The sequence below is a fragment of the Meleagris gallopavo genome, chromosome 7, assembly GCF_000146605.3.
Source record: "Meleagris gallopavo isolate NT-WF06-2002-E0010 breed Aviagen turkey brand Nicholas breeding stock chromosome 7, Turkey_5.1, whole genome shotgun sequence".
Classification (NCBI taxonomy): domain Eukaryota; kingdom Metazoa; phylum Chordata; class Aves; order Galliformes; family Phasianidae; genus Meleagris; species Meleagris gallopavo.
In genome coordinates, this window is record NC_015017.2 from 6,844,174 (window position 1) to 6,870,667 (window position 26,494).

The following is a 26,494-nucleotide window of genomic DNA, read 5'->3' on the forward strand; positions in this document are numbered from 1 at the left end:
TTTTAAGTTTTTGCAATATTATGTATGCCTGAGTTAGAGCTATACAGCTACACTCATACCCATGAAAAACCTTCTGACAAATATTTTAATCGTGTCTTGAATTACATTAAGGAATTCTGCAATGTTTCCATACTGTTCTTCTATCTTCTGGGTCTATCTGCTGGCCTTGGCATAATGCCTCTCCAAACACAGCAGGAGGCTCCATCTGTTCATGCTTGACACATCTTGCTTCAATGCTCAGTTACACGTGTCCATACTATACACTCATTATTACTTCATCCTGTACTAAGTTGATCAAAATTAATCATGTCTCCTCTAAAAAATTACTTTAATTATTATATATAGAATAGTTCAAAAATGCACTCTATTAATGAACACTTATTGCAAATTAAGAGATTTTCTCTTAGGCAAGTATTTAGAGGAATTTCCTTCATCCAAGTCTCCTCTGGAAGAAAACATGAACTAGAAAAGATATCACCTTTAAGGTATAACACAGAAGGTACACGAACAGTATGAATACTTGATATTATTTTTTTATTATAATTTTTTTTTTAACATGTCTCACACAAGAATCATCTGTCCTTAATTTTATTTTGGGGAAGCATTTTAATAGCACTCACATTTGACTGTTTATATACATTTTTTCAGCTATTGGAGAAGCTTGAAATTAAGCATTTTATCAAAGTATGCGCTTATTTTATTGTATGTCTTAGCATATTTATCTTTCCATTCCAGAAGAACCACCAAAAGAATTAAAAAACCAACCTCAAAACATCAGGATAGAATTCGGATCAGCCTCTTAGTTTTAAGGCCTTTGGGCTTTATCAGATTCACAGTCAAGGTTAACTTACCGGAGTCAGCTCAGCTGAAAACCAAGTCAGAAGCTAGCTTCTCAGTATTTACTGTACTCCATTTAAATATTCATCATGGAAATAGTATCAGAAATTTCAGTATCCATGATTTCCTACTACGAGTTCATTTTAGAGAACTTGAGCCTCACCAGTAATCTTTCTGCATTTTGACTTCAAGCTGACGTATGTTTCAAGTCTCCCTGTTTGAGCCACAGCAGCAGAGCAAATTTCACTCTGAAGGCCAGCTTGACTGGCTCACCTTTCCATAAGTGCATTAGAAGCAAGCTTACCAATGGTAGGGTCAAAATCACGTGCGGTATGGGGACACACGGGACAGCACTCTCCTGGGGGCACCTGTGGGTTCTCACACTCCAACACATCTTGACATTGGATTTCATCACAAAGAATAGCTCCATTGTCACAGACACAAATCTGGCACGGTGAGGGCTTCCAAATATCCCTGTTCAGGTACATCTGGCCATTCTGAGTGCAGGCAATCTCTTCAACATCTTCTCCTGGTAAGGAGAGAGAATATACATAGCATTTTCCAACTGTGAAATCAAAGGAAGAGTAGGTCTGGATGAGCAAAGAACACATTTAGAGATCAAAAGTAGCACCACATACACGAAGAAAACATAGCCCATCAGTATTCCTTTAAGTCAGCATTACAAAGTTCTAAATATCAGTCAACTTAAACATCGACTTTATTTTACCATGTTATTTCTCAATCAAAACAAAGTAAAACAGAGCCAACAGGGAGCACACAAATCCATCATGTGATCTCAAACTAACACTGCTTTATGAGTTACTGGATGCCTTTGTGCTCAGTGGGGTAATAGGACTTCGCAGTGAACAACTCCTGCCATAAGCCAGCTCTTAGAAACTCCTGCGCACGGGGCAATAGGGCATTTTCTGGAGAAAAGAACCTTTATGTGCTACCTATACCCTGCTGCAGATACTTGACACAGACAGACTTATGGTACTTGTGGAAGAGATAAGATAGCACACTTGTTGAAAAGGAAGAAACCTTATTTGTTACGATCTTGAATAAGGTAATACCAGCATGGAGAATGAAGCCTTCCAAGCAAGACCGTCAGTCACTGTCCAGTAGCAACCAAATTGTGCATTGCAAGGGTATGCACAGCAGCAGCTGCAACTCAATGAAGAGAAGCTCCTCAAACTACTGGATTTGTTCAGTTCTTATAATCCAGCTCACTGTCTTCCAACACACTATCACACCAGCACATGCATTATTCATTGACATATGTTAACTACATACCAAATAACTCAACTAACTGTACGTGAAATAATGTCCCACATGGCCATTTCTATAGGAGCAACAGCTACTGACTGTACGCATTTCACACCTGTGTACATATTCTCACATAGGAACGAAGCTCATCTCATATTACTGAAGTTGCACCCCTTTTTTAACGTGTGTGTGTGTGTGTGTGTGTGTGTGTGTTTAGGGTCCCAAGAGAACTCAAAATTATCAAAACTTTCCCTATCTGACTGGGTTGAGGAACATGGAGATTAACTACCCCTCCACATATTGTCCTACCCAAAGTGAAGTCCATGCCTTTGTTTACTTCTTACTGTGTACACTATTAGTCCAAGTATCTATGTATATTTTCGTGGGCACATTTTATTAATATATACCAAGGTAGGTATCAGTATTTCCCCAAAAAACAAACAACAGTTCTCCTCAGGTGTCCAACTGTTTAAAGAATGCCCTAGCAGCAGAAAAGACTTGCTTAATTACTTTGGCCTAACAACTATTTCATTGTCTGAAGGAACACAGGCTCCAGCAAACAGAATGAACAGTCCCCAGACTGCCCCAAGCAGGAGGTCACAAACCTGCAACTCATAACCCTAGCGCCACGATTCCCTCTGAGCCACAGGGACAGCAGAGCTCCCACGCAGGCTCCTGAGCTCTGAAGGACTGTCCTGACCCTGAGATACTGCTGTGAGGCTTAGTCATACCCTGGGTGGGAGCTCCATCTGGCCATGGAAACCCTCTTAACAAAAATGTCTTCAAAACTGCAACAACTGGGTTTAAATTGCTTTGCAAAGCTTTCTAAGCAGCTCTAATTTCTAACAGATATAAGACAGGGAATATAGGCAATTATAAATACATACATTCGGTGCATCCAAGTAGTCTATGATTATGATTTGTTAAGAAAACTTGCTATTTGTGTGAAAATTAACAGCACTAAGCACACGGTTAGCTTCGCGGTTCTATGCCTTTTTGCTGTAATTTGAACCAGATGTAAACAGAAAATCACAAAGTAATAAATAGGAACAGATTTGGGATTTTGGCTTCAAGCCTTAGCTCGAAGTCCAGTTACTCCATCAATGTCAAGAGCTCAGAGAAATGGAGCAAATGTATCATTAACTGTTGCCTGCCACCATCAGCTCCTGCAGCTTTCTAACAAAAACTGAACTCCAGATTTATTCCAGGTCATCTCCTGACCACTATCTGCTCATCACATAAACTGACCAAATTGCTCAAAGGGGTGCTGCAGAAGCTCAGGAGGAAATGTTTCACTTTGAAGTAAAGACATCAACCAAGTGTGCTGTACAGTCCATTTATGACACTGTGAGAACCATTTTCCAAACTGCAGAATGCGTTCTGGAAAGCACTCATCTCACTTCTCCCTTGTGTGCATGACATAACACGCTGTCTAACATACTTAGCCTTTTTCCCCCAGATGTCTGGCATATGGTCTCCGTCTTCCTTAATGCAGCACCAGGAGAACTCGCTGTGCTGTTCAAGAGCAGCAGTTTGCATAAATGAAATTTCTCAGTTACTGAGCCCAAAGCCAGCATTCTGTCATAACTTCAAATAAGCCACATAGCAACAACTGCCTTGGCAAATAGGAGCTGAGCCAGAAGGGGACAGCTTCTGATGGAGTCCTGCTAAGCAGCTCAGAGAGATATACATAGGGAGGCAAAAGGAACACATCCTGACTTTGGGAAATATATTGAGAGGTCTGATTTACTGTCAGATTGCATACATGCTGTTAACTTCAAAGGAAAAGTATGTGTGTATTCAAGGTTAAAACTTTTGATTGTGTTAACTGATTCTAGCTTTCCTTTACGCTGTGACAATGCCATACTAACAGGAATGTGAAAAATACAATTCTAACTCATTCACAAACACGTTGGGCACTTTACTAGCAGACCAGAACCATAGGCATGTCATCCACCCATACCCAGACCAGGGAAGGCAGCAGAGGAAATGTCACTACTCCGTTTCTTTCTCGGCATGGAAATGAACAAGTTTTTGTTTTTAAATTAGAGAGACCAAGGCACTGCTTTCTTCACTTATTCCTTTTACCTCAGCAGTTGTTAACACAAGGTGCTGAATAACTACAGAAGCAGCTTTGGTACCGTTAACGTGGCACACTAACAGGATCAGTTTTGTCACAACACTGAAATCGGGCTAATAACTGGGAAACAAACATCGCAGCCACTAGATGGCTGTCAAAGCCCATCATTCACCATCAGTAAAACCCAAATTAATTCGCATCCAGCAACGGTGGACAAGCCACACCCTGCTTTTGGCACTTTATGCTGAGTTCTTTTCCTGTTAAGCCGATTTCTCCCTAGAACAGTTCCCTTCTTCAACAAGCCAAGGGCAGGACTAACCTTTCTTAAACTACCCATCAGGCATGAAGCATTGTGCCACCTATCCAGGAGATCTAAACTGCTCACTTACACATGCTTTCTGTACACACAGTCAGTTAGCAGAACTTGAATACCAGGCCACTCTTCCAAGGGCAGAAGCAGAAGGAAGAAATGGAAAGAAGAGACAATGAAGTGGGAGATAATGTGTCCTCGTTTAGTATTCAAAGTTATTTTCGTTGCCTGCTGCCACTGATTTCTGGTTCAAGTCTTGCACATGAACAAGGAAAGTAAGGCCTCAGCATGGAAACTGGATGGATCAAAGGAAAATCACATCTAGCAATGAGAAAATGGAGAGAAAAAAGAAAAAAAGTTTCTGGATCAAAAATTACTCAAGAAGGGTTGAAAGATGACAAAAAAAATACTCTACACAGCTTTCTAGAAGTGCCTTCCAAAGATAGTAATTTTCCTTGCAGAAAAGGCCCCAAAGCCTCGCACTATGCTCTCGTGCTACCTGTCTATGCTTTTAAAGCAAGGTAATATTACAAATTAGAAGAGAAGCCAGGAGATCTCTCCGAATGCCAGACTTAGGGGGGAAAAAGCCTGAGCAAAGTTTGCATATATACAGCTTTTCCACAGATATTAACAACTTTGGCTGATTTACAAAATGGCAAGGGAAAGGATTCAGAAGCAAAGCAGCTCCATTTTATTACACTTGCACTATTTCAAGTAACCAAAAATTAAAGGAGTCTGAAGTCTGATAGACCTACAAATCGTAGAGAATGAAAAGTAGTTTAATAAAACCGGAGCAAGTGATGACTGGTTTTTTAAACATAGTCTGCCAGTCGTATTCCTTCTTTTGCCAAGATGAACTTCTTGAAGTTTTTTTTTTTTTATGTTGCTTAAAATAAAGTGTGGAATAAAAAAGCTAAGATTATTTAAGGAAAAGGCCAGGAGATAAAAGAGCTTCCACAGGTAGATTCTCCTATGTTCATTGTGATTCTAGTTTTTAAAAAGTATATGGAAATTTAAGATGACAGTAAAAAACACACAGTGTTTAAGATAAAAAAAAAAGAAAAAAGAAAGAAGTCAAAGTCCGGAAGAAAGCTGAAGAATAAGAAAAGCTGAGTTTCAAGTTATGAATCACAAAAATCTAATTCTACCGAGTCACGAGCAGAGGTGCATAAGAAAATTGAAGTGAAAGGCAATACGTGCTAACCACCATTCTGCAGATGTACTGTCGGGTGTATGTACAGACTGCCAAGAGATGGACAAGAGGAGCTTGGTGTTAATACTAATTGATTGCCAGATTGTTGCAACATGAACACAGAACTTGGTCCAGTTCTCATTAAATCAATAGAAAACAACCTAATTTACTCCTATATGAATTGCACTGTAAGTACAGATTTTGTCTTTCGAAAACATTTTATCCCTGAGCAGAAATAAATAGCATTACCTAAATTATCACACGAACTGTAGCGTAAATATCAATTATTTTGAAAAATCAGATAGTTTTCAGGAATGCTAATGAATATAATACTTATTTTGCCTTCATGCACAGAAGCAATTCTTCACGATTAAGAGTTTACAAAAAATATAATTTACAATTACAGACATAAGGATAAACCTAGAATCCTTAAGCAGTAAAAAAGAGAATTGATTCAGAATTCACTTTACATAAAAGACTCAATTGGCACCATCAAACCAAATTTGCATTCAGCCAATTCCATTCAGGATGCATCATGCACCTCAGTGAACTAGAGATATTCGCCACAGTACAAGGATGCACTTAAATGCAAAGAACAGCATTCTCTTGGAAATGCTCATCACTAACAAGGCCTTTAACACACTGTTAAATCACTAAGTATTACAGAAGAAGAATGCTCCCTCGATGGCTTGAAACTCAGTTTATGACCTCCTGCACAGCCAAGAGAGTAGGTTAGGAACAACACAAATTCATAGCGATTACAGCATAGAGGATTTATTTGTTATAGAAACGCCTCAAAGCATCTAGCAAAGTCATTCATTGGTCTAAAATGACTTTATCAAAGCTCTGTATTGTTTTACGCTATCTGAACCTCCAGATGCATATTTCATTCTACATTTTCCCCCAAGTCTTCCTAGGCAAATTAGGCTTGTGTGTCTCAACACATACCTGATTCCAGAGGCTGATTTACACCACATTTGATAGAGACTCTGCAAGAGACTGGGTCACTGAAATACTGCACTCCCACAAGTTTTGTGAACACACAATTGGAAGGAGAAGGTAGGCCCAAGATAGAGCACGACTGAGGTCCCCTTCTAAACAAGTGGATAATAATAAATTCCTTTCATTATACATTTGAGAATGCACACAGTTTGAAATAAAACCCAGGAAACCAGTCTTCATCAGAAGTATTCCTCAGAAAAACTAGGCACGCCTTCTGAATTCGTTCTGTGAGTCCTTTCCTAATAACTTCACAGGATAATTTGCACAAAATAAATATTTTAAAAAACATTCTACACATTAAAAGTAGTTCAGTGGTCTTAGCTAACTAGCTGCTTCATAGTGGCACTAAGGAGAATGAGTTTACTCACTGAGGTTTGTCAGCTGAGAAAACCTGACCTCCATGGTCTAAACAACAGTCTGGAGACAAAAAACAACAGAAAACCACTGTATGTGGACTCAGGTGAAGAGGTAACCTCACAGCAAACGGGCTCCGAGTGTGATCTGATAACTGTTTTTGTCTGTTCCAGAAAATTTTGCCAAAACAAATTATTTAGCTTTCCAACTCAGCACTGTGATTCCAGATTTAGCTGAACAGTGATAACTGAAAAGGGAAAGCCATGCTTTGGATATGGTTAGACTCCTCTGAACGAATTTTAATTCGACATTGTAAGCATCTGATTCGCCACATTTTAGTAACTGTTTCGAAGCAACACTAAGCCACATTTGTTGTGTTAGTCTATATTTCTACTAATTTAAGTTTTTACATTTATGCACCCACCAGTGTGAAGTTGAGTTTCGCTCGTCTATCATGGAATAAAGTTCATTTCCAAAACAATAGTCAAGAACAATGTTTTTATAACAAGGTCCAACACATGCTGGATATAAAGGCAGGGTATACTGGGAGCTTTTCCACTAAAAAGGATTTCTCTCGCTGGCCCTACAGTGTTATCCACTGTTTATTATACTGTTCAATTCACAAAGAGCATCTGATGATGTTTCTGCATATTGACTTCATTGTTACTGACTTAATTAACGAAGAAGACTCGACCCTTCTAAACACCCCCCTTCTTATGTTATGGACAGGGCAATGAACTGTAAAGATGTTTCAGGTTGGTCATTTTCTATTGGTTACTTCACAGCCTTGGATCTTTGTACTTTGGAAACACTTGGTTTAACTAACTCGCTAAAGTCATTCCATAAATAAGGGCAGGGTTTTTTACGTGGTTTTTCTGTTTTTACTTTGGTTCAGGGGTAGAATGACTAATTATGTTCTTTGGAGCCTGTAGAAGAATAGCATGAAGAGGAAGGTTGAAGAGCCTGATCTGCCAGCAGCGTTCATATAAACAGCTCAGAATACACCAATCAAACATCAAGCACACAGCGGAGAAAAAAATAACTTCAAAATGTCTAAGGTCACGCATAGATAGTAATGGGCAACCATTTCAGGGCATGGCTGAGAAAACAATATAGCTGGTTTCAGCAGTTAGAGAGCAATTCAGGTGAAAAAACAGGGTGCCTGGTCTCCGTTGTCATCCATGCTGCTTAGACTTCATCATTCAAGCTCATCACCCCAAAGCCAGTTCAGCCCTGTCCCAATCATCTCACTTCTTTATTTCCTACCTCAAGCAGATCAAACCTAATACTGTGCTTACCACAGGAAGTTACTATATTTTATGATTTCAAATGAGGATTGAGGCACCAGAGAGCATTTGGTTTCCTAAGCTAAATGTTTGAATACCATTCTTGACTCTGGTATGACATTGTTAAGTAGAGCCGCTTCCATTTTCATGAGGTTAGGCTGGTCCCACAGAAACAGCAGATTGTTTTGATCAAGCACTTACCAAGAGAATATGCTGAAATAGTTTCAGTCTGTGGAAGCAGAGCAGGGCCAGGGCTCCGTACTGCTGAATATTCACAAATTTGACAATACAGGCATTGCCTTTTAAAGTACAACAGAGTCAAAACTGCAAGACTGAATGCCTTAGCTTCATTCTGGAAGCAACCGTGCTCCAATCGCGGGAAACCTGGCCAACCTGCTCCCGCTACAAGCTGAAGCCAACTTTATCAGGACTTAGAGTCATGCCTAACGTATTTAAACCCAAGTCTAAATGACGAAAACTTTTCAGTGAAAAAGTAATATTTTTCTACCATCTACTTTGGCACACTATTGTGGAACCTGCGATTGCTACATTTCGGTCTTTCCAAAGTCCATTCTTTAGACTGCCGTGCTTCAATAAAACCATGTATTTTGCCTGAGAAGAAAATTCTCTCTGCTGCCTCCTGTACTAGCATATTAAGACCGTTTCCACTCACAGAATACTTGGAATCCTGCAGTAAGCATAATTCACCATCAGCCATCCTGGCTGTCCAGCCAGACAAAAAGCAATTGCCCAAGTGACAAGGCATGTGGAGCAACACCAGGCTGTGTCGGGTCCTGAACAAGCACTTCTGAGACCATCAAGATTGCATAGGTGTCTCATGCTGCCTTGTATTTTTTTTGTCAAATGATAAAAGAACACATTTTGAGATCTGAGCAATAAGCACTGCATCTGTAAGCCTCTGCTTTTCTGGCTACTGTTAGCGAAGAATCAGTTTATTAGTTCACACGTTCCAGAATAACTATACTTGATGTACATATCAAAGAGTATGTTGTACTGCTCTCCAACAACTGAAACAAAGAGGAGCCTTCATTTCACCTTAAAGGTTTTAACAGCTCCTCTGTTCATTACTATTGTTATACTATTATTATTATTATTATTATTGCACATTAACGAAAAAAAAACACCCTCATCTTTTCTTGCCTAAATCATGCTTTATCATAAACTTCTTAGAGATCCCTCGCCTACGTAACACTACTCACTCCTTCAGTGTTCTAAAATGTCTAATTAAGAAGATATAGCTTACAACTTAACTCAAAGATAATCACGCCTCTTCTGCAAAGCATGTTTTAAAGAAAAATATACTATACACATTTGAAATGGCTTAACCACTCTGGTGAAGCAGGGAAGTAAGCTGCCATCTGTTCTGACACTAACAGTGAAGGTAGCCCACGTGAGTTCTATACACCACAGCATGAGTCCACACTAAAAACTGACAGCAAATACAGAAGAAAAAGATAAGAGCAAATATAGTAAAATCTATTCTCAGAAGACCTGGTTATGTACAAGATGGATTACACTGCTTTCCTTCTGTTAACCAAGTGAATTATCACATTGCCAAAGTCAATCAGATTGCACTAACTGAACAGCAACAGAAAAATTCATGAAGCAGCTGCATCACCGCAAGCCAATCTCATTTGTGTTTCCAACTACAGAATTCTACCAAGTTTTGTTCCACTGTTTTAGCTTCACATATGCAACCATACTCGAAGTTGAACTGATAAAGCAATATTTTGCTTCGTGAAAGAATGGGTTTGCCTTTCTTCTGCTGTAGGATTTCTCTTTCAAAGTTAGACAAAATGGGTATGGATGGCATCTTATTTCATCTAAGAGAAACACACTTACTACTGCCCAAACATCCTCATTCTTTGAAGCTATACACATCAAAGTTCCCTAGAAACCTATCATCACATTGCCTTTTCCACAAACCTCTTATACATCTTGGTTTACGAAGTGGATTCACACAATCCCTAAATGCATCCTCTGCTGACTAATATCACCCTCTTTCTTAGCTAAAAATAAAGATCTGTAATTAGTAAGCAAACTCAATTCCATAATTAAAAATCCTTACATTTGAACAGGCACAGCATTTCAAACTGATGAGAAAACCACCCAGTGTTTGGGTGGAGTGGAATAGCAAGGTAGCACTGGAAGGCCATACTCATAACATGTTGTTTGTACAGTAAAGCTATTCATTTGCAGAAACTCTGTGCCTCTGAAATTAGAAAATAGGAGAGAGCAATCAAGTCTACAAAAATTCCAGCAACAAAACCTCTGTTTCTTTTCTGCTACCACTATCTTTACCACACAGCAGACAGCTCAGTCAGCAACTTCTGGTTTCAAGTTAACATGAACAACAGGTTTTGGCAGCCCCCAGGATACCCTAGCTGTTTTTGGTGCAGCATCAAGGATCAAGGTTATAAAGGAGCAATTTAGTTTCAAATGCAATTTAAAGTCAGTTGCACATGCGAGTGAGAAAGGAGACAGTGATTTTCGTGCATCTCGAGTCCAAGAAGAAATTTTACTTCTGCAGAAGTTCAATTTATTAGAGACATAGGCGCAATAATCCATTTCCTTCCTTTATTGTCTACAAAGAAGTGCCAGGAAGAAGCAAGTAGAACTCACCTCATTTCAATAAAGGTTAGATATGAGATAATCTTTGAGACCGAATATCAGAGCTGGACATGGAGGACCAGACAAGAAGCTTTCTACTGTATGGGAACACTTCAGTCACAGCCTGAACCACTGATTGATAACCTGGGGCAAGGACAGAGACAGCCCTGGGAACGCAGGTGAAGGCAATTCACCTGCATTACCAAAAGGGGCAGAGCCTGGCTGCACCTCTCTTAGACCCACTTAAGGGCTGACTGCCACTGGAGAAGGATCTCTGGTCGGAGATCCCTCCCTTGTGGAATTTGTTTCCAAGAGCCTAGATCCTTGTGAATGGGTGCACACTCCTTTCCTGTTTGTCCCTTTTGCCATTCCACTCCTGCATCCCATTTCCACCACGCTAATCTTTCTGACTTGAACATCTACATTTTTGTTGTTGGAAAGCAGTTAAATACTATAACAATAAAGAAGGTAATTTTACTAGATACATCCACTGGAAAGCCATTTTTATGTTCAGAATAGTTTATTTCAAGTATTTCCTTCAAGACTTTGGAGATCTTTATACTAGGAAAGCATTACAAAAACAAATTTGAGCCAAGTTGACAGAAAGCGCTCTCACTGACCTGATTCTATCTTTTTCATCATTACTGACATTGAGGCCTCCCAAGGTTGCTTCAATTTATCTGAATGGATAGGGAATGTGAATATTTATAAACAGTTAACTCTCTGGCACAGGCTGCTCTTTGAATATTTCGACTCCCAACTTATGTTCAGGTAGAGTCTCCTATTTATAGAGTAATGAAAGTTAAATTCAACTGGATGAAGCATAAGGTTAGGTCAGAGTAAGACGCCTACTCCATTTCCCAAGTGTTACATAACTTCTCTAAGTTTAAGGGGGAAAACTTCGTTTCTTATTTCATCTCTGTGCAATTGTGGGAAATGGTAACGCTCTGTAAATTTACAGGAAGGCGTTCTAAGAAAAATCCAGTGTGAAAGCAGAATTAGAGACCTCTGCGTATATGGAGACTCCCTATTACTGCATTCTCTGTTTGAAAATTCAATTTCCAAGTTTTATTTTTAACTTAGCTCTGCTACTGCCTCTAATGTTAGTCCATACATGTTTTGAAATAAATAAAAGAGCAATGAGCATGACAAATGGCACTGCATGTTAAAAACCCAAGTCAGAAAAGAAAAAAAAACTCAAATTCAGATGTGTAACGTTAATAGAAGTTCTTTTAACAGATACATACCAGGCTTTACTTCACTACCCTGCAGGATTAGGGTTTCTGGGACAAAGGAAATGAAAGGCTTTTCTGCAGGCTCTCCTGCTATTGCTCACTGGTTATCTTACATGCTTCAGGGATGAAGCATTATGAACTTTTGTCAGACAAACGTTCTGTGGTAGAAAGAGTTTGAACGAATTAAAATTCAAATAGAGTTCCATACTTTAAACCAAACCAGCCGTCATCACCTCCAGCTACTATTTGCTTTGAACTTCATCTGCTATTTCCCTTAGTTCTTTCTTTCAAAACTACTTTGTCATTTGTCTTATCTTTTTTATTATATTCTATCATCGTTTCTTTCATGAGCCTTTAAAAGCCCATGAATGCAGCATCCAACTAATAAGAACTTTATTTCAAATAGTCAAGTTCTACAAATACTGACATCTTTTTGCATCATTTAACTCAGAAGAAATTCAAATACTGTTTTGCTGAATTCCAGCCTTTCAGAAGCACACCTGAGCCTTTCAAGATCTTGCTTCAAGAGCATCTCCATTTCCAGTCTTTTATGTCCTTAAGCAATATAACATTCTGAACCACAAAAGTCTTCCACTTCACCCTTTTCCTCCAAATCCCAGTTTTATCCTCTGCATCTCTGCTGTCCTTCCCTAAGAAAATAACCTATCTTTCCCTTTCTTCAGCACTTTACATCTCTTGGATTATTGCACTAAGAGTATAACTTAACATTAAAATTGGCCATTTGAGAATTGCTCAATGAAATTTTCCAAGCATTAGCAACTCCCTAAGCAAGAGGTGTTACTACTCACTGGTTAGAAATAGACAACCATTTGACGTGTTTTCGTATCAGTTTAGAAATAGCAATCCAGTTCAGTGAGGTACTATTTATGTGGGGACATGCTTCCAGTAACAACAGTGAAGTCCAATATGAATTATGATTGAGAGAACAGAACTGAGATCATACCTCCTGTTTTTATGTTCAAGTGCTTGAGTCACTACTCCCTATTCTACATAAACTAAGTTCAAATGTCTGCACGCAAATTAATGTTTTGTTCTACTCATTACTGAAATTCAGTTAATTTACTAGCAATGTTTTATTTGCACAGCTTTAGAGCAAACTCAAAGCTTTTACCTCCTTCAGAACATTACAGTGATCAACACGATCTCCAAACGTATTCATATTTCTTATACTTGAAGAAAAAGGCTGGAAATGAGGTGCTGCATACTTAGCTGATACAATCAGTTACAGGTTTGAAAATTTAGTAGCTGTCAGTAAACTGGAGTTTCAGTTTACCCAGCTAAACAGTTCGACTTATATTCTCTCAATCAACATCTGTTTTTCAAATAGATAGCTAGCTATGTTTTGTTCTAAGAAAGTTCCCAGAGGATTAGAAATAGCTGGCATCTATCCACAATATACAGTAGAGGTCTGCGATAATTTCCAGAACACAGTGTCCTATTGCTAAACTTATTCGCTGCTAGTGCCTGCTCTCACCAATTTTTTCTCCACCTGTGATCTGTGCTCTTGTAGTCTCATGCAGCCACTTCCAACTTTTTTTGTTACTGCAGTAGAGGACATATCACACACAAACCACAAGACCTGTACACATACAGAGACAAATTAATGGGCTGGACTCTGTGTCATACATGCCAGCAAGACCGAGCCCTGTGTCTCATGACAGCCAGGACTGTCATGCACACCCCTCAGGCCTTGCAAATTATCTACTAGCATCCCATACTCAAGACCTGCTTCCTAACTGTTTTCGAGTATAACTTTTTTTTCTGCTTAAAAGATAATAGTGATCTAAAAGAGTATTGCTGTGTTTGCAGTTCATATCTCCTTGCTCAAGTGCTTGGCTGCCTGGCTCTTTACTGGAAGTGATGAGAGGTTTCAGACATTCAATAATAATGTCAAGTGTACTAGATGCACAGCATGTGACAAACTTAATTCATGCTTCCAGCCCACCTTCAAGGCTTTGAGGTTGCACTTTTCGACACAAACGTATTACAGTTCAGTTGGGCTGAAGAATCGACATCATTATCCACTACTTACCACATCACCCCAAAGCAACTAGCCGTTACACCAGTTTGTAAGCAGGTGGACCAAGCAGCAATTTTAATTAAGAGCTTCAGGACAAGATAGAAGTGTGTCCCCATGCACTGTATCCGTGAAGAACCACCAAAACCGACAAACTGGAGAAATATAAAAAGGATCAACAGTCTGCCTCTGCAAAAGCATAAACTCATATTAACTTCATGGTCTGAATGACAGTTATCCATTTTGATAAACCCGTATCTTAGCACATCAGTAACTGCACAGCTGACTGCTACAGACAATGAACGAGTGTAAAATATTTTCCTAGTGATAAATTTGACAAGAAAATTTAATAACCATCTTACATGAAACAGATGGCTTATATTGCTCTGCTATAGATAAAGTTGTGTCAGCATTTCCTTAAAGGCCTCCCTGTTTCCTGTGGTTTTGAAGCTGGCAGACAAAGTTTCTACGTCAAATCCAAAGACACAATCCCAGGAGGTACTTGGAAAAATTTGGAAAAAATTAAGTTCTTAAGCAAATACTGGAAGAAAAAAGGCAGATTTGATAGAAGCAGGCTGACAAAGAAAGCAGGAGTTTCCCAGCAGCTTGCAGACTTCCACTAGAAATGAGTCTGAGCAAGGAGGTAGCTGTCTGCAGCTCTTGATGTTCACAGCACATCTGCAGAATAGCATATATTATATCTGTCATGTACTGCCTGTATAAACATGCATATACATATTTATTTGTATGAATAGTTGTAATACAAAGAAATAATTCATAAGAAACTGAAAATAAAACAGCTATTTATGATAGAAAAGACTAGGTCCTTCATCTAGTGGATGATCGAACACAAATCTCTTTACTGCTGGAACTAACCCCAAGTTAACCAACGATGTTTAGATACAATTCAGAGAACCTTACTTTAGCTCTGTCCTTATCCAAAGCATTTAACCCTAAATATTTTCCTAAACACAGAAGTTAGGGCCCAACTTCTGCTCTAGACTCCATGATGGAATTTGCGCAGAGACCAAGAGGCACAAAATGATCTACTATTGATAATTACCTAAGGTAACGTAGTATCACAGAATCATAGAATATCCTGAGTTAGAAGGGACCAATGAAGGTCAATGAGCCCAACTCCTGGCTCCACAGAGAACCAACACAATAAATAAATAAGTAATCAGACCATCATACTGAGAGCATTATCCAAATACTTGGAGTATTGGAAGCTCAGACATGTCCACCACCATCTGGTACAGACCCTGTCCCTAACCCCTGCTGACCCCTCCCCTGGCACAGCTCTACACCCTCAATGCCCTGCTGGTGTCACAGAGAGCAGCGCTCAGCACTGCTGCGAGGAGATGCAGCTGCCACGAGCCTACCTTCAGCCTGCTCTGCTCTAGGCTGAACAAACCTAGGGACCTCACCCACTCTCTCCTCAGGTCTTCCCCTCCAGACCTTTCTCCATCTCGGTAGCCCTCCTTTGGCCACTATCTAGTAGTTTTAAGTCCTCTTTTTATTGCGACACTCAGAACTGTACAAAATACTCAAGGTGAGGCAGCACCTGTGCAGCATAGATCAGGACAATCACTTCCCTTGACCGGCTGGCAATGCCATGCTTTGTGTGCACCAGGCAATGGTTGGCTTTCCTGGCTGCCCGGGCACGCTGCTGACTCACGTTCAATTTGTTGTTGATAAAGGTCCTCAGATCCCTTACAGCAGCGCTGCTCTGCAGCATCTCAACCCTTGGTCTGTACACATAGTCAGGGTCACTCCTGCGTAGCTGCATGTAAACTAATTGCATTTACTGAAAATTAACTGATATTTTTATAATCCATGTTAACAGTACAATTAAGTAAGTCAAGGTCAAACGGAGATTACCAGGTTCAAGGGTAAAGCGGTGAGAACCAAGGAAATGTGATGCCAAGAGTGCCAGAGAACTTTCACCTCCAAGAACCTGGTGGATTATCTCTCACAAATTTAATAAGGTGCTACAGAAAATGCAACTTTATATATGTCTGTATATACCTTCGCATAGCATGATACTTTTTTTTATTATTATTTTTACGATTTCATTCCAAACTACAGATTTCTATAAGGACCTTCATTGCTTGTATGCAGTGAGTGGTTCAATTGAACAGTTTAGAAGAAATACATACTGCAGCAAACTTCTGGGATTGAATCCATGCCTGCTGGATTAACAACATACTGACTTTGGCAATGGTCAAATCTGCTCTTTGCAAAGGCTGATTGGCTGTTTAGGCTTAAAAGGGGCCAGTTCCCAAAGACTCTCCCAGTTTTTAGCATATGCTCTAAACATTTATCATCTCTAATAGAACCAAGCAAGGTTTAATCCATGTTCATCTTCTGAAATTGCTGCTTCATTCTGGACCTGATATACAAGGGCTGCACTGAAAGTAACGCCTTTTTTTTTTTTAAACCTTGTCCTGCCATGTCAGAGGCAGATGGAGGTGACATGACAGCAGGGGTTGAAGCTTCCCACCAACATCCTGTTGCACCTTGTTCTAGTGTGACAGATGGCAGCAAACAGGCAGTCTGACAAAACAGTATCTGACAATGAAGTGCACATGAAGCAAAGGTGTGTCACTGAATTCTTTCATTAGGATAAAAGGCACCCATTGACATTCATCAACACCTGCTCAACATTAATGGAAACCTATAAGCAGACATGAGTGAAGTGAGGTGGTGGGTGGTGCATTTCAGCAGTGGTGACAGCAATGTGAAAGGCAAGCAGAGTTCCAGATGACCACACCAATTTCTATGAGCTCAGCATGCAGACTCTTTCATTACCTGTGAAAATGCATAGCTCACAGTGGTGACTGTGTTGAAAAATAAGTTTTTATAGTTGCGAATTTGCTCTAACAAATAGAGTTATTTTGTTCTTTGCATCTGTTGTAGTTTCCATGGAAATAGGAAGCATTACTTTCAGAGCAATCTATGCATACTGTGCTCTCGAACATTAAGCAATCAACCAAATAGCCTGAGATTCAGCCATAACACAGCTGTGTTCTACGGCTTATTTCCATGTGTGAAGTTACTCCACAAAGTGGGGAACTACCATAATTCAGCAGCAGAGATTCAACCTCAGATAACAGAAAGAAGGAAAACTTCACTAAGTCACAACACACCACAAGAACACAATCTGCAAGACTTGAAACCTGAGAAAGGTTTGCACGCATTACAAGATGCAACCCAATTGAAAATAGAAGCCGATCCTGACACTACTATGCATTTCTATAAAATGTGATTTGTATGGATTTCTCAGCATACAGGGCATCTAACTTGAAGTAAATTCACCATGGAGAATCAGATATCATCATCTCAAAAGTATCTATTTAAGCAAGCACAAATACATCTTTTTTAAAGTCTCCAAATCCTTGCCCAGCAGCTACAAAGACTCAGCATGAACTCCAGATCTCCTGAAACCATATGAAAAAAACTACTGTGAATGAAACCTAGATGACTGGTGACTTCTCCAATCCAAAACAAAACCAATGACTGTACCTTTAATTGTTTTACAGTTGCCAAGCTGCAAAACAGGTGAGTCTACACTTCCAAACCAAATCTACAATTTGGCATATTATCCTTAAGTGATTCTCTCATACTTCATGAAAGCTTGAAAAGCAGAACTGAGCCCTCCAATCAAGTATTTCTGATAAGCAGTGGAGCTTTGTTTAAAAAAAGCACAGTTGTGTTTGTTAAGGTAAGATTAACTTCATGTACAGGATGATTAGATTTCTATTCAATTAATGCAGATGTATTTTTTGGAACTCCAACTGTCACTGGTTCAGAAGCCACTGTAAAGCTATTATTTCATTTTCTCCAGTACCTGATTGGTAAACACCTCTGATCGATACCTCCAAAAAAAAAAAAGGCCACACAACTTAAAATTCCTGTCCTCACAGAAAGCTTCCCAGTCCCTAGAGACAAAGACATTTGTGTGCCACGTTTTATATCTATTTTTGTATCATAACAGCTCATTTTTCTAGGATTTAAGTGGTAGTTTCCTGCTACATCCACCCACTCACAGTACAGCTTCTCATGGTACGACACACCCCAAAGTAGCTATTATGGCTTAGCAAAGATCAAAGCTCTCTACCTATAAAAACAACTGATTTAAGTTTTGCAACACAAAGTTCTACCACAAGATCTCTTTTCTTTTTCTAGATCAGTTGCTTATGTCAACATACATGAAGAGACGCTGCTGTGGACCATCACTGATGCTGAGCCTTGCGTTTTCTGCATTCACATTAAGTATTAAGACTCATTTTGGACAAGAAAAAAGTATTCTTAAAAATGGCAGACTGCCAGGAGCTGACAAAAAATAACAACAATCACACAGTTAACACCATTTTTATACTCCATTTTCCTTGCTCTGCCTGGAGATCAAGATTGCTTCACTTACATCACCACTAAGTGTAATAAATACATCTGGCAAAACTTTTCTCAGTCACCAAAAAAATCCAAAGAGTCAAATTTAAGACACTGGCTTCACTTACTGCATGGAAGAGCTTGAAATACAGCTTGGAAAGATACCGTAGAATATAAATAACATCTGTGTGAGAGGAACCCTTCCTCAGAAGTACCCCACAATTCAGGATCAGGAAGGAATTACTATGCATCAATTTTTTTCTTCTGCAAATAGGTGGTTGTGCTTAAGATTCCTATGCATTCCTCAGATTTCCACTGGCTACAGTGCACAGCGTATTTTCAAATGGTTTATTACAATTCATTCACAGTCTTCATGCCTGTTGGAAAGCATAATAAATACGCATACCTAACAACAAACCAAACCACTGCTTGCCAGAACCACTTCAAAGCCTTTAGATGCATAGCAAAAAATCAAAGCAATCCTGCAGAAATGGATCTTCCAGCTTCTTTCCCTCCCACGTTAATAGTAGTGCTGCCTTTTAAGTGCCACCTCTTGATACCAAATAGATACTCTACTGCTGTCTGCTGTCTCCCAGCACGAGCTGCTAGACTCCCTCATTCCATCCCTAGGTCTCAGGTCAGCCCCAGGGGACAGTGATCACCTCCTTACAGGATCTGGAGACCCAACACAGCAGCACTCCTTTCTCTGTTGAATTGCTTTGGAAGGAATCCTTAGCAGCTGAACAAGATACACACCTGCACCTAACGAGCGTGCTGTGCAACATGTACTATCTGGTAGTATTAGTTCTTTTCTTAGCTACTTTTCCAAGTCATTTCTAGTTCTTTAGTCATCTATGTTTAATAGCAAATCCCATAAATAACAGTTTTCTTTTTCTCTTGTTCTTTTGCAATGAACAGAGTAACCCTTCACAATTATCGAACTCTGAAAACACAGATACAAGCCTAATTTAAAGTATTTGAAATATCTGAAATCATTTTTGTTTGCCAGTACAAATATTGATAAACTATATTAGTGACACAGCATTTAACCTAACTGTTTACTAAAGAATATGAACATGAAAAGGGTATAGAAAGCTGCAAAATCACAAAGAAAGTACACAGGTGGCACAGCCCTTCACCACATTAGGCTGAGCACAGCTGTACTGACCTGCCTCACATGAGGATTCAATTGCTCTCCACATTTAGCAATCAGTGACTGTGAGGAATGTAAGCCACAGGCTGAAATACTAATTTCCTTTTTTCTTTTCCATTAATTAAAATTGCCCATAGAAATTTGGCTTATGGATTAGGTATTAAATTATTCTATAATATCCTGCTCTGTACCGGGTAGCTTATACAATAAATGGAAAACAGACAATTGCTCTGGGTTTACGTTCCTTTGGAATTTTCAATCTATTTCTATACATAGAATTTTTGTCTTTCAAACATTCCAGTCTGGAAACACACCAGGTTCAGCATATTGTGCCTAACAGACACACAGAGCATGTTCCGTGCAGTTACAAACCTGCACCCTGGAACAAAGGAGCCAGTACCAGCTTGGGTTGGTAGCTTGGCATTAAAAAACAATACAAATTCATTCCCCCAGTACGCCAAGTTTGTGTACGGAAAAAACAATATTCTTACTAATTATTTCCCTGCCCTATTTATGAGTGCTTTAGGAAAGTATAGCAACACAACAAACAAACAAAATGTAAAAAAGAGCATGTTGAGGAAAATCCTGGAAAAAAAAAAAAAAGATTATTGTGTTTGGAGGTGTTACCATCAAGACCATCAATATTTGGCAAGACTCCATTCAAAGACATTTCCTAACTTAACCATGTCAATGCCTATCCATTCAGCTTTCCAATTTTATCTTTACAACGATTATCTATGTCCAAATTGATATTCCAAACTGGAATTCACAAAATTGCTTATATAGTACTACAATTTATATGCATTAAATGAATTACATATCAATCACAACTTATATTAAACACACATAATAAATTTAAATAAATACCATGTAATGCTGTAATACTATAGCACAATGCAAAGTAGAGCAACAATAGCAGAACAACACAACCCTAAGCTGCAGCATATGAGAACAAGCAGAAATGTAGCAGATGTGGACACTCAGAAACAAAAGAAGAAAATTTACTTACCTTTACAAGACCTTTCATAAGCAGAGATCTCCAGACAGATGCCCTCACCTGCACTGCCAACCCTTAAATGAGGTTTCAGAAGGGGTGGATCCAGGCTCCAGCCCTTCCAATCACTCAGATGCATTACATGCACCTGAGCTCCCCTGGGTTGGCCCTGCCTTCCCACCAGGTGCTCTATCAGCATCTCTACTACACAGGAATATATTTTAAAATCAATTAGTTATATAATTTATCTAAATATATTTCCAGATAGATTCTATGAAATCAGCATTAAAGCTCAGAGATTAACAGAACTAATACAGATCTCCTCTTGGTAACATTATGAAATTGCACAGTAATCACATAGTGTCTTTATATGAATAATAATATTAAACATTATCTTATAAAAGTATTGATTTCTGCAGTGCCTTCATATCATTTGCTGAGCCAGGCACCTTAGCTTATAAGAATCAAACGTATTTTGAACGGTTACCTTGACTTGAGGATGTGTCTGTCTATGCATCTGAAACACAGGCAAATACTTGGTTCTGTTTTCAAGTCTCTGATTTTCCTTTCCTGCAGTCACTACATCCCTACATTAGTTATCTTTACATCCTCCCTAACACTAAAGAGAACTAGATGCATACAATGTAAGATCAGTTAAAACGATACCAACACCTGTTGGTAACAGTAAGTCGCACATGGAAGAAAAAATATACATTTACTGCCTCTTTAAGACTGATTGTAGCCCAACTTAACAGTAAAGTACAAGAGCACATTTTCCACTATATCAATACATATGCGAACTCAAGTCATAGCCAGGAAGGAAAGGTCTTTCATACAGAAACAGCTTTTGTCTTCCAAAATTCAGGAAAGTATTATCTTCCTTTTAAACATCTCCCTAATTGCAAAGCAGATTAAATTCAAAAAAAAATGTGGAATAGAAATTAGTCTGAAGGCCCATGCTAGCACAAAGCTTGATGAGATTTTCTTTCAGTCCTTGGCCAGAGTTGATTTTCCTCCTCATTTACACTCAAACCATCATTTCTGCATTTTCTTTCTAGTTTGTTTCATTATTCTGTCTGACTTGCTCATAAAAATAAAACAAAGTCGTGATCAATGCGATGGCACTCACCAAAAACAGAACCTGCCCCATAAGAGAAAAGAGTCAGTGAGAAGAGATGCCATATGCAGCATCAGCTGCTTCCCTGGAACTGTTCTTCTACAGTCTCATGTATCAGTCACCAAAGGAGAGCTTATGGTTAGCTAGCACTACCAAACATGAAGTGAGAGTACAACTTGTCCATTGGCACACAGGCCATTTAGCTGACACTCAAGTCATCAAACAGCCTAGAAGTGCATCACAGCAAAATAGCACAGAGATGCCAGACCCAGGTGCAGCCCACAACCTGGCTCTGCAGAAGGAGCTCCAGAGAGCCCTTAATCAAGCATTTTCTAAGTGTGGTGGTGTCTGAATACTCATCACACAGACTGTTTGGAAAATGAAAAGCAGGCACATGTACAGCGTTTTCTCTTCATTTAAACAAGCCCCAGTATGTAGCTGTGAAATGTCAGCTGCCATAGGCCCATTAGTGGGCTGAGTACCATCCAGGATCCCCAGCTCTACCAGCCACAGTGGTCAGGCCATGAGCTGAAAGCTTCTGAGACAGTGGGGCCAACTCAGGACAGTCCCTTATGCATGTGGCTTTAGTTCTCTATAAATGGCCGCATATTTAGTACAACACTACCACAAAGCTCAGCTCTTCTTCTTTGCGTCAGCTGCACACAGAAGGATACGTTCTGTCTTATTCTTCATCTGCACAGAAATTTAAGAGCAATGGTACAAAAAGCCGCTTGGGAAATGTTTTAAGCCACACATTTAGTTTTAGCATAGCTGGACCTTTACAGGATATAAAATACATATACACATGTTAACTCACTGGTGTTTTGAATAAATATGTAACCTGAATAATTCAGAGTAACTCAATCACTCCAAGTTTTGTCTTTTTATTATTCTGTTATTAGACTAGCAAGTTTCAAACAATTCCTACTCTATTTGTGTTTCTTAGCTGATACAGTTGTGGTTGGGCAGGAAATGAATAAATATAGAGAATGGCATAATTCTTAATGAAGAAATTTAGGTTCTTTCATTGTCAGTTGGCCAAGTTTGGGGTTTTTGTTTTTGCTTTTCTTTTTGTTTTTGGTTTTTAAAAAGTGAGAAAACTACTATTAAAAATGTACTGTAAAATCTCAATGGAGACAAGATTAACCTTACAGTAAAATCCAGGCTGTTTTTTCTACAGTTGCATGAGTAAATGTGTATTAATTATCTAGTGGTGAAAACACTTCTTCTTGGCATTGAGGACAAAGCTACTGTTTTGTTCACTTTGGCACAAAAAGAAAATCAGTTTCCAAATTGATTTCATCTCATACATTTGAAACATTTTATAGATTCATTTCGAATAAGCAAGTTCTCATTTTGGTAGCTGATAATAACCCAAAAGCAACTTTGGTGGTTATTATTTAATTGGAACACTCTTCGTAATTCCTCATATCAATAGACTTCACAATCATTAAAGCACTGTAGGTTTAAGCAGCTGAAAGTAGATAGTCAAAAGGTACTATTAAAATGTCACTAAAAATAATTACTAATAAGTTTATTTTACATAGATTAATTCAAGAATTTTATATTGTGGTACTTCATTTTACAACATAGAATCAGAGAAGATATCAATCTGAAAAAAGTAGAAATGACAATTATTCACAGACAAGCAGATATTTGCCTTTCACCATAAATCCAACAGAGCTATACCCAAATCTGAAATCTGGAATGAGGTCATCGCAGTTTGAAAAGCTTCAGGCTGACTTCCACACGCTGCAAAAGCTGAAGTTATCTGACAAGCTTTTCTTAGATTATACATTGACACTTGCTAGAAGTGTGAGCTTAACTGTGCATTTTGTAGGCTTCTGACATTCAGGAAGAGCCCACCTGTGTTTATTTTCTAGTACTTCCAAAAAAATACAAAGTTCTTCCATTCCCTGCAGCCCAGCTCCTTGGCACGTTTTGTGCAAGAAAGAAATAATGCATGAGACAAATTGTAACTAATATATTCCAACAGCCAGCACATTCCTTATTACTCTATTAAAAGGACAACCAGCACCCAGAACTTGCTCATTAACACTGTAGTTAGACAGCTGATTGTGTGCGCTAATAAGCCATAAGGAAGACTAAACACACTGGCCTGTTGCCCAAATAGTGGTGGCTGTGAAGAGCAGAATGAAGCACAGGGTTTGAAAACTCTGGCTTCCTTCTGCCTACCTTCATTTGGACCTTGCCTGTCTGAAAGGAGTGGGTTTTTATATATATTCCCCCACTGACAGGTGCGATGAAAGTGCCACATCAGACAGGACCAAGTAAAGATAAAGCTGAGTAAAGGTCTCTTCTGTATGCTCAGCCACAGACTTGAGACTTTGAGATGTAGTTCATCAGTGCGTTTATAAACTCATTTGCTTACCTTCCATGCAAATTAATCTACATAAACAGAAAGTGTCCTCCCCCATTTTGGCAGGATTTAGCCTATGATTCTAAGAGGTTATGGTTTTCTACCTGTAAAATATGGGCTTAATAGGAGTCATCTTTGGCGACATGTCCAATCCAGTCATGGTTTAGATTGATAACAAGTATTTTTCATAAAAGTAAATGACATCTTCATTGACACAGCAATAACTGTATTTAAGCAGCATCACACTAGCCATGTCTACTACTACCAGCATCAGATTGTTCTCTTAGTATAGTTCTACTAAACATTTATAATTACTTTATCAGTAACCAAGCTTTAGTTAACTGCACGTGTTTCTACAGTTACCAAGGAAGGGTAACATCAGCATTATATGTATCAGCAGCATGTAAACGTTTCCCATATCCTTTCTTTACACATACATAAAATAGCACTTAAAAACAAGCAAACACTAATAAATTCATTTACTCAACTTCCAGGGTACTAAATATTCATCATATTAATTGATGCAAAATCAGGCCAGCGGACACTCCTTTGTAGCATTATCAAGAAACTTTTGGCTTGGCTTATCTTCCCAGATTGTAGAAAACAACTTGATTATAAATAAAGGAGAGCTCAAGTATTTTGCTGTAAAATGCATTCCAGGTCACGAGAACAGAAAAAGCTCAATGATGAGTCCCAGCCTGCAGCCAGTTGCACATTTACCATCAGGTTCTGGCAGGTCCAACTACTCACAAACAATTTTCCTCAAACTAAAAGCCTGACACATCAGATGCACTATTTATATAAGGGAAATCTATCAGGTTTACATCTGGCATGATATACCCCGTGGTGCAGCTGAGCTCAGGATTCCTGAGCGCTCACACCTACTCCTGCTGTGCCTTTACCTGCTTTAGCAGGAGACTGCAGCCGATGATCTTGAGATCCAACCTCTGTGATTCTGTGATTGCCTTTCCTGTTTTAGGGCAAGTAACCTAGTTCTACTCCCCCAGATAACCTAGGCTCCTAATGTCTCAAACTTGACCGTCTACAGCCGTGTTCTCACTGAGCCCTTTGTACTGATAACATCCTGGCTGCCTTCGGGGACTGATCCCGGGTCCAGCATAGCCTGCCAGTATGACCTTGAAGGAAGTTATATACCTAAATATTTTTTTGGATGGATTAGTATCCATAGTCCTCGCTTAACTAAAGTGGGTAATGGCCTCACTTCGTTTTAAGTATTCATGCTACTGCCTAGCTTGCCAGCTGATATTTGTTTTCTGCATTCCCAAAACAAGGTGTTACGAATTAAGCTTACTGGCCATTTATTACAAATCTACTGAATGGCAATAAAAGAAGAATAAAAATTGGCTAAAACCAGTATAAATAGCTAGCCACATACTGTTTGCATAACAAATTTGACTGGCAGTTAACTCATAGCTATATGTAATTGATCCTCAATTTGCAATATTAGGTTCTGTCCCAACTTACAGAAAACATGTTTTCCAAGGAGTGCAAATGCCAGGCTGAATCAGACAGGCTGCCACACTGTTTCCCCAACAGGTTCAGTCATGCTCTTGTACTCAGGATCACTGCTGGCACTAGTATGCAAACTTCATGCTACTTCTAATTAACCTTTGCACAAGGTTGGAAGTTTTTTGCTAAGTGTAGAATAACTTGTGTTTTCGTTTGAATCAGGTCCAGTTTTAGCTTGCACATCTAGATTTGCAAAAACCTGATGACTAAATTAAAATAGAAATATTAGGTTTTACTCCTAGTATTTAATTATTTATTCCCTGGGGTCACTCATTGTACTTAGCTTTATTTGGAAAATGAAAATAAATTAGCAGCTTTTTAGTATTTGTAATTAACGTAAAGCTTTTGTTGCAATTTTTTTGTTTATATATATTTTGTCTGACATATAAGAATTAGAATAGAAATTATTACCTATTTTTATGATCCTTAGATGCAGCATCACACAATGAAATCAGAGACAGAAACTATCCCTAAAACATAATAATAATAATACAGATACCTCTTTTAAAAATGTTTTTCTTAATTATTTCTTTTTCTGTTCATTCAGTTAATTCCATTAAGACAGCCTGTGTGCCAGGTCTGCTGTACAATTTCTTCCTTATCTTTGCATAATAACAATTTTGTAATATCCATAGATTGTGTATATTTCGTAATATTTTTTAAGTGCCAATATAGTTTCATCATTCTATATTTCAGA

At 38.8% G+C, this 26,494-nt stretch overlaps 1 protein-coding gene across 3 annotated transcripts in view; it reads right to left on the reverse strand.

Moving 5' to 3' along the window:
- Nucleotides 1–26,494, reverse strand: part of COL5A2 (collagen type V alpha 2 chain) — a 160,234-nt gene that overhangs the window by 50,502 nt on the left and 83,238 nt on the right. For all 3 annotated transcript variants that reach the window (XM_010713349.3, XM_010713347.3, XM_010713348.3), the window contains one exon: nt 1,142–1,366. In XM_010713349.3, the coding sequence (XP_010711651.1) occupies nt 1,142–1,325 (184 nt within the window). In that variant the 5' untranslated portion in view covers nt 1,326–1,366. The remainder of the gene's footprint in view (nt 1–1,141; nt 1,367–26,494) is intronic.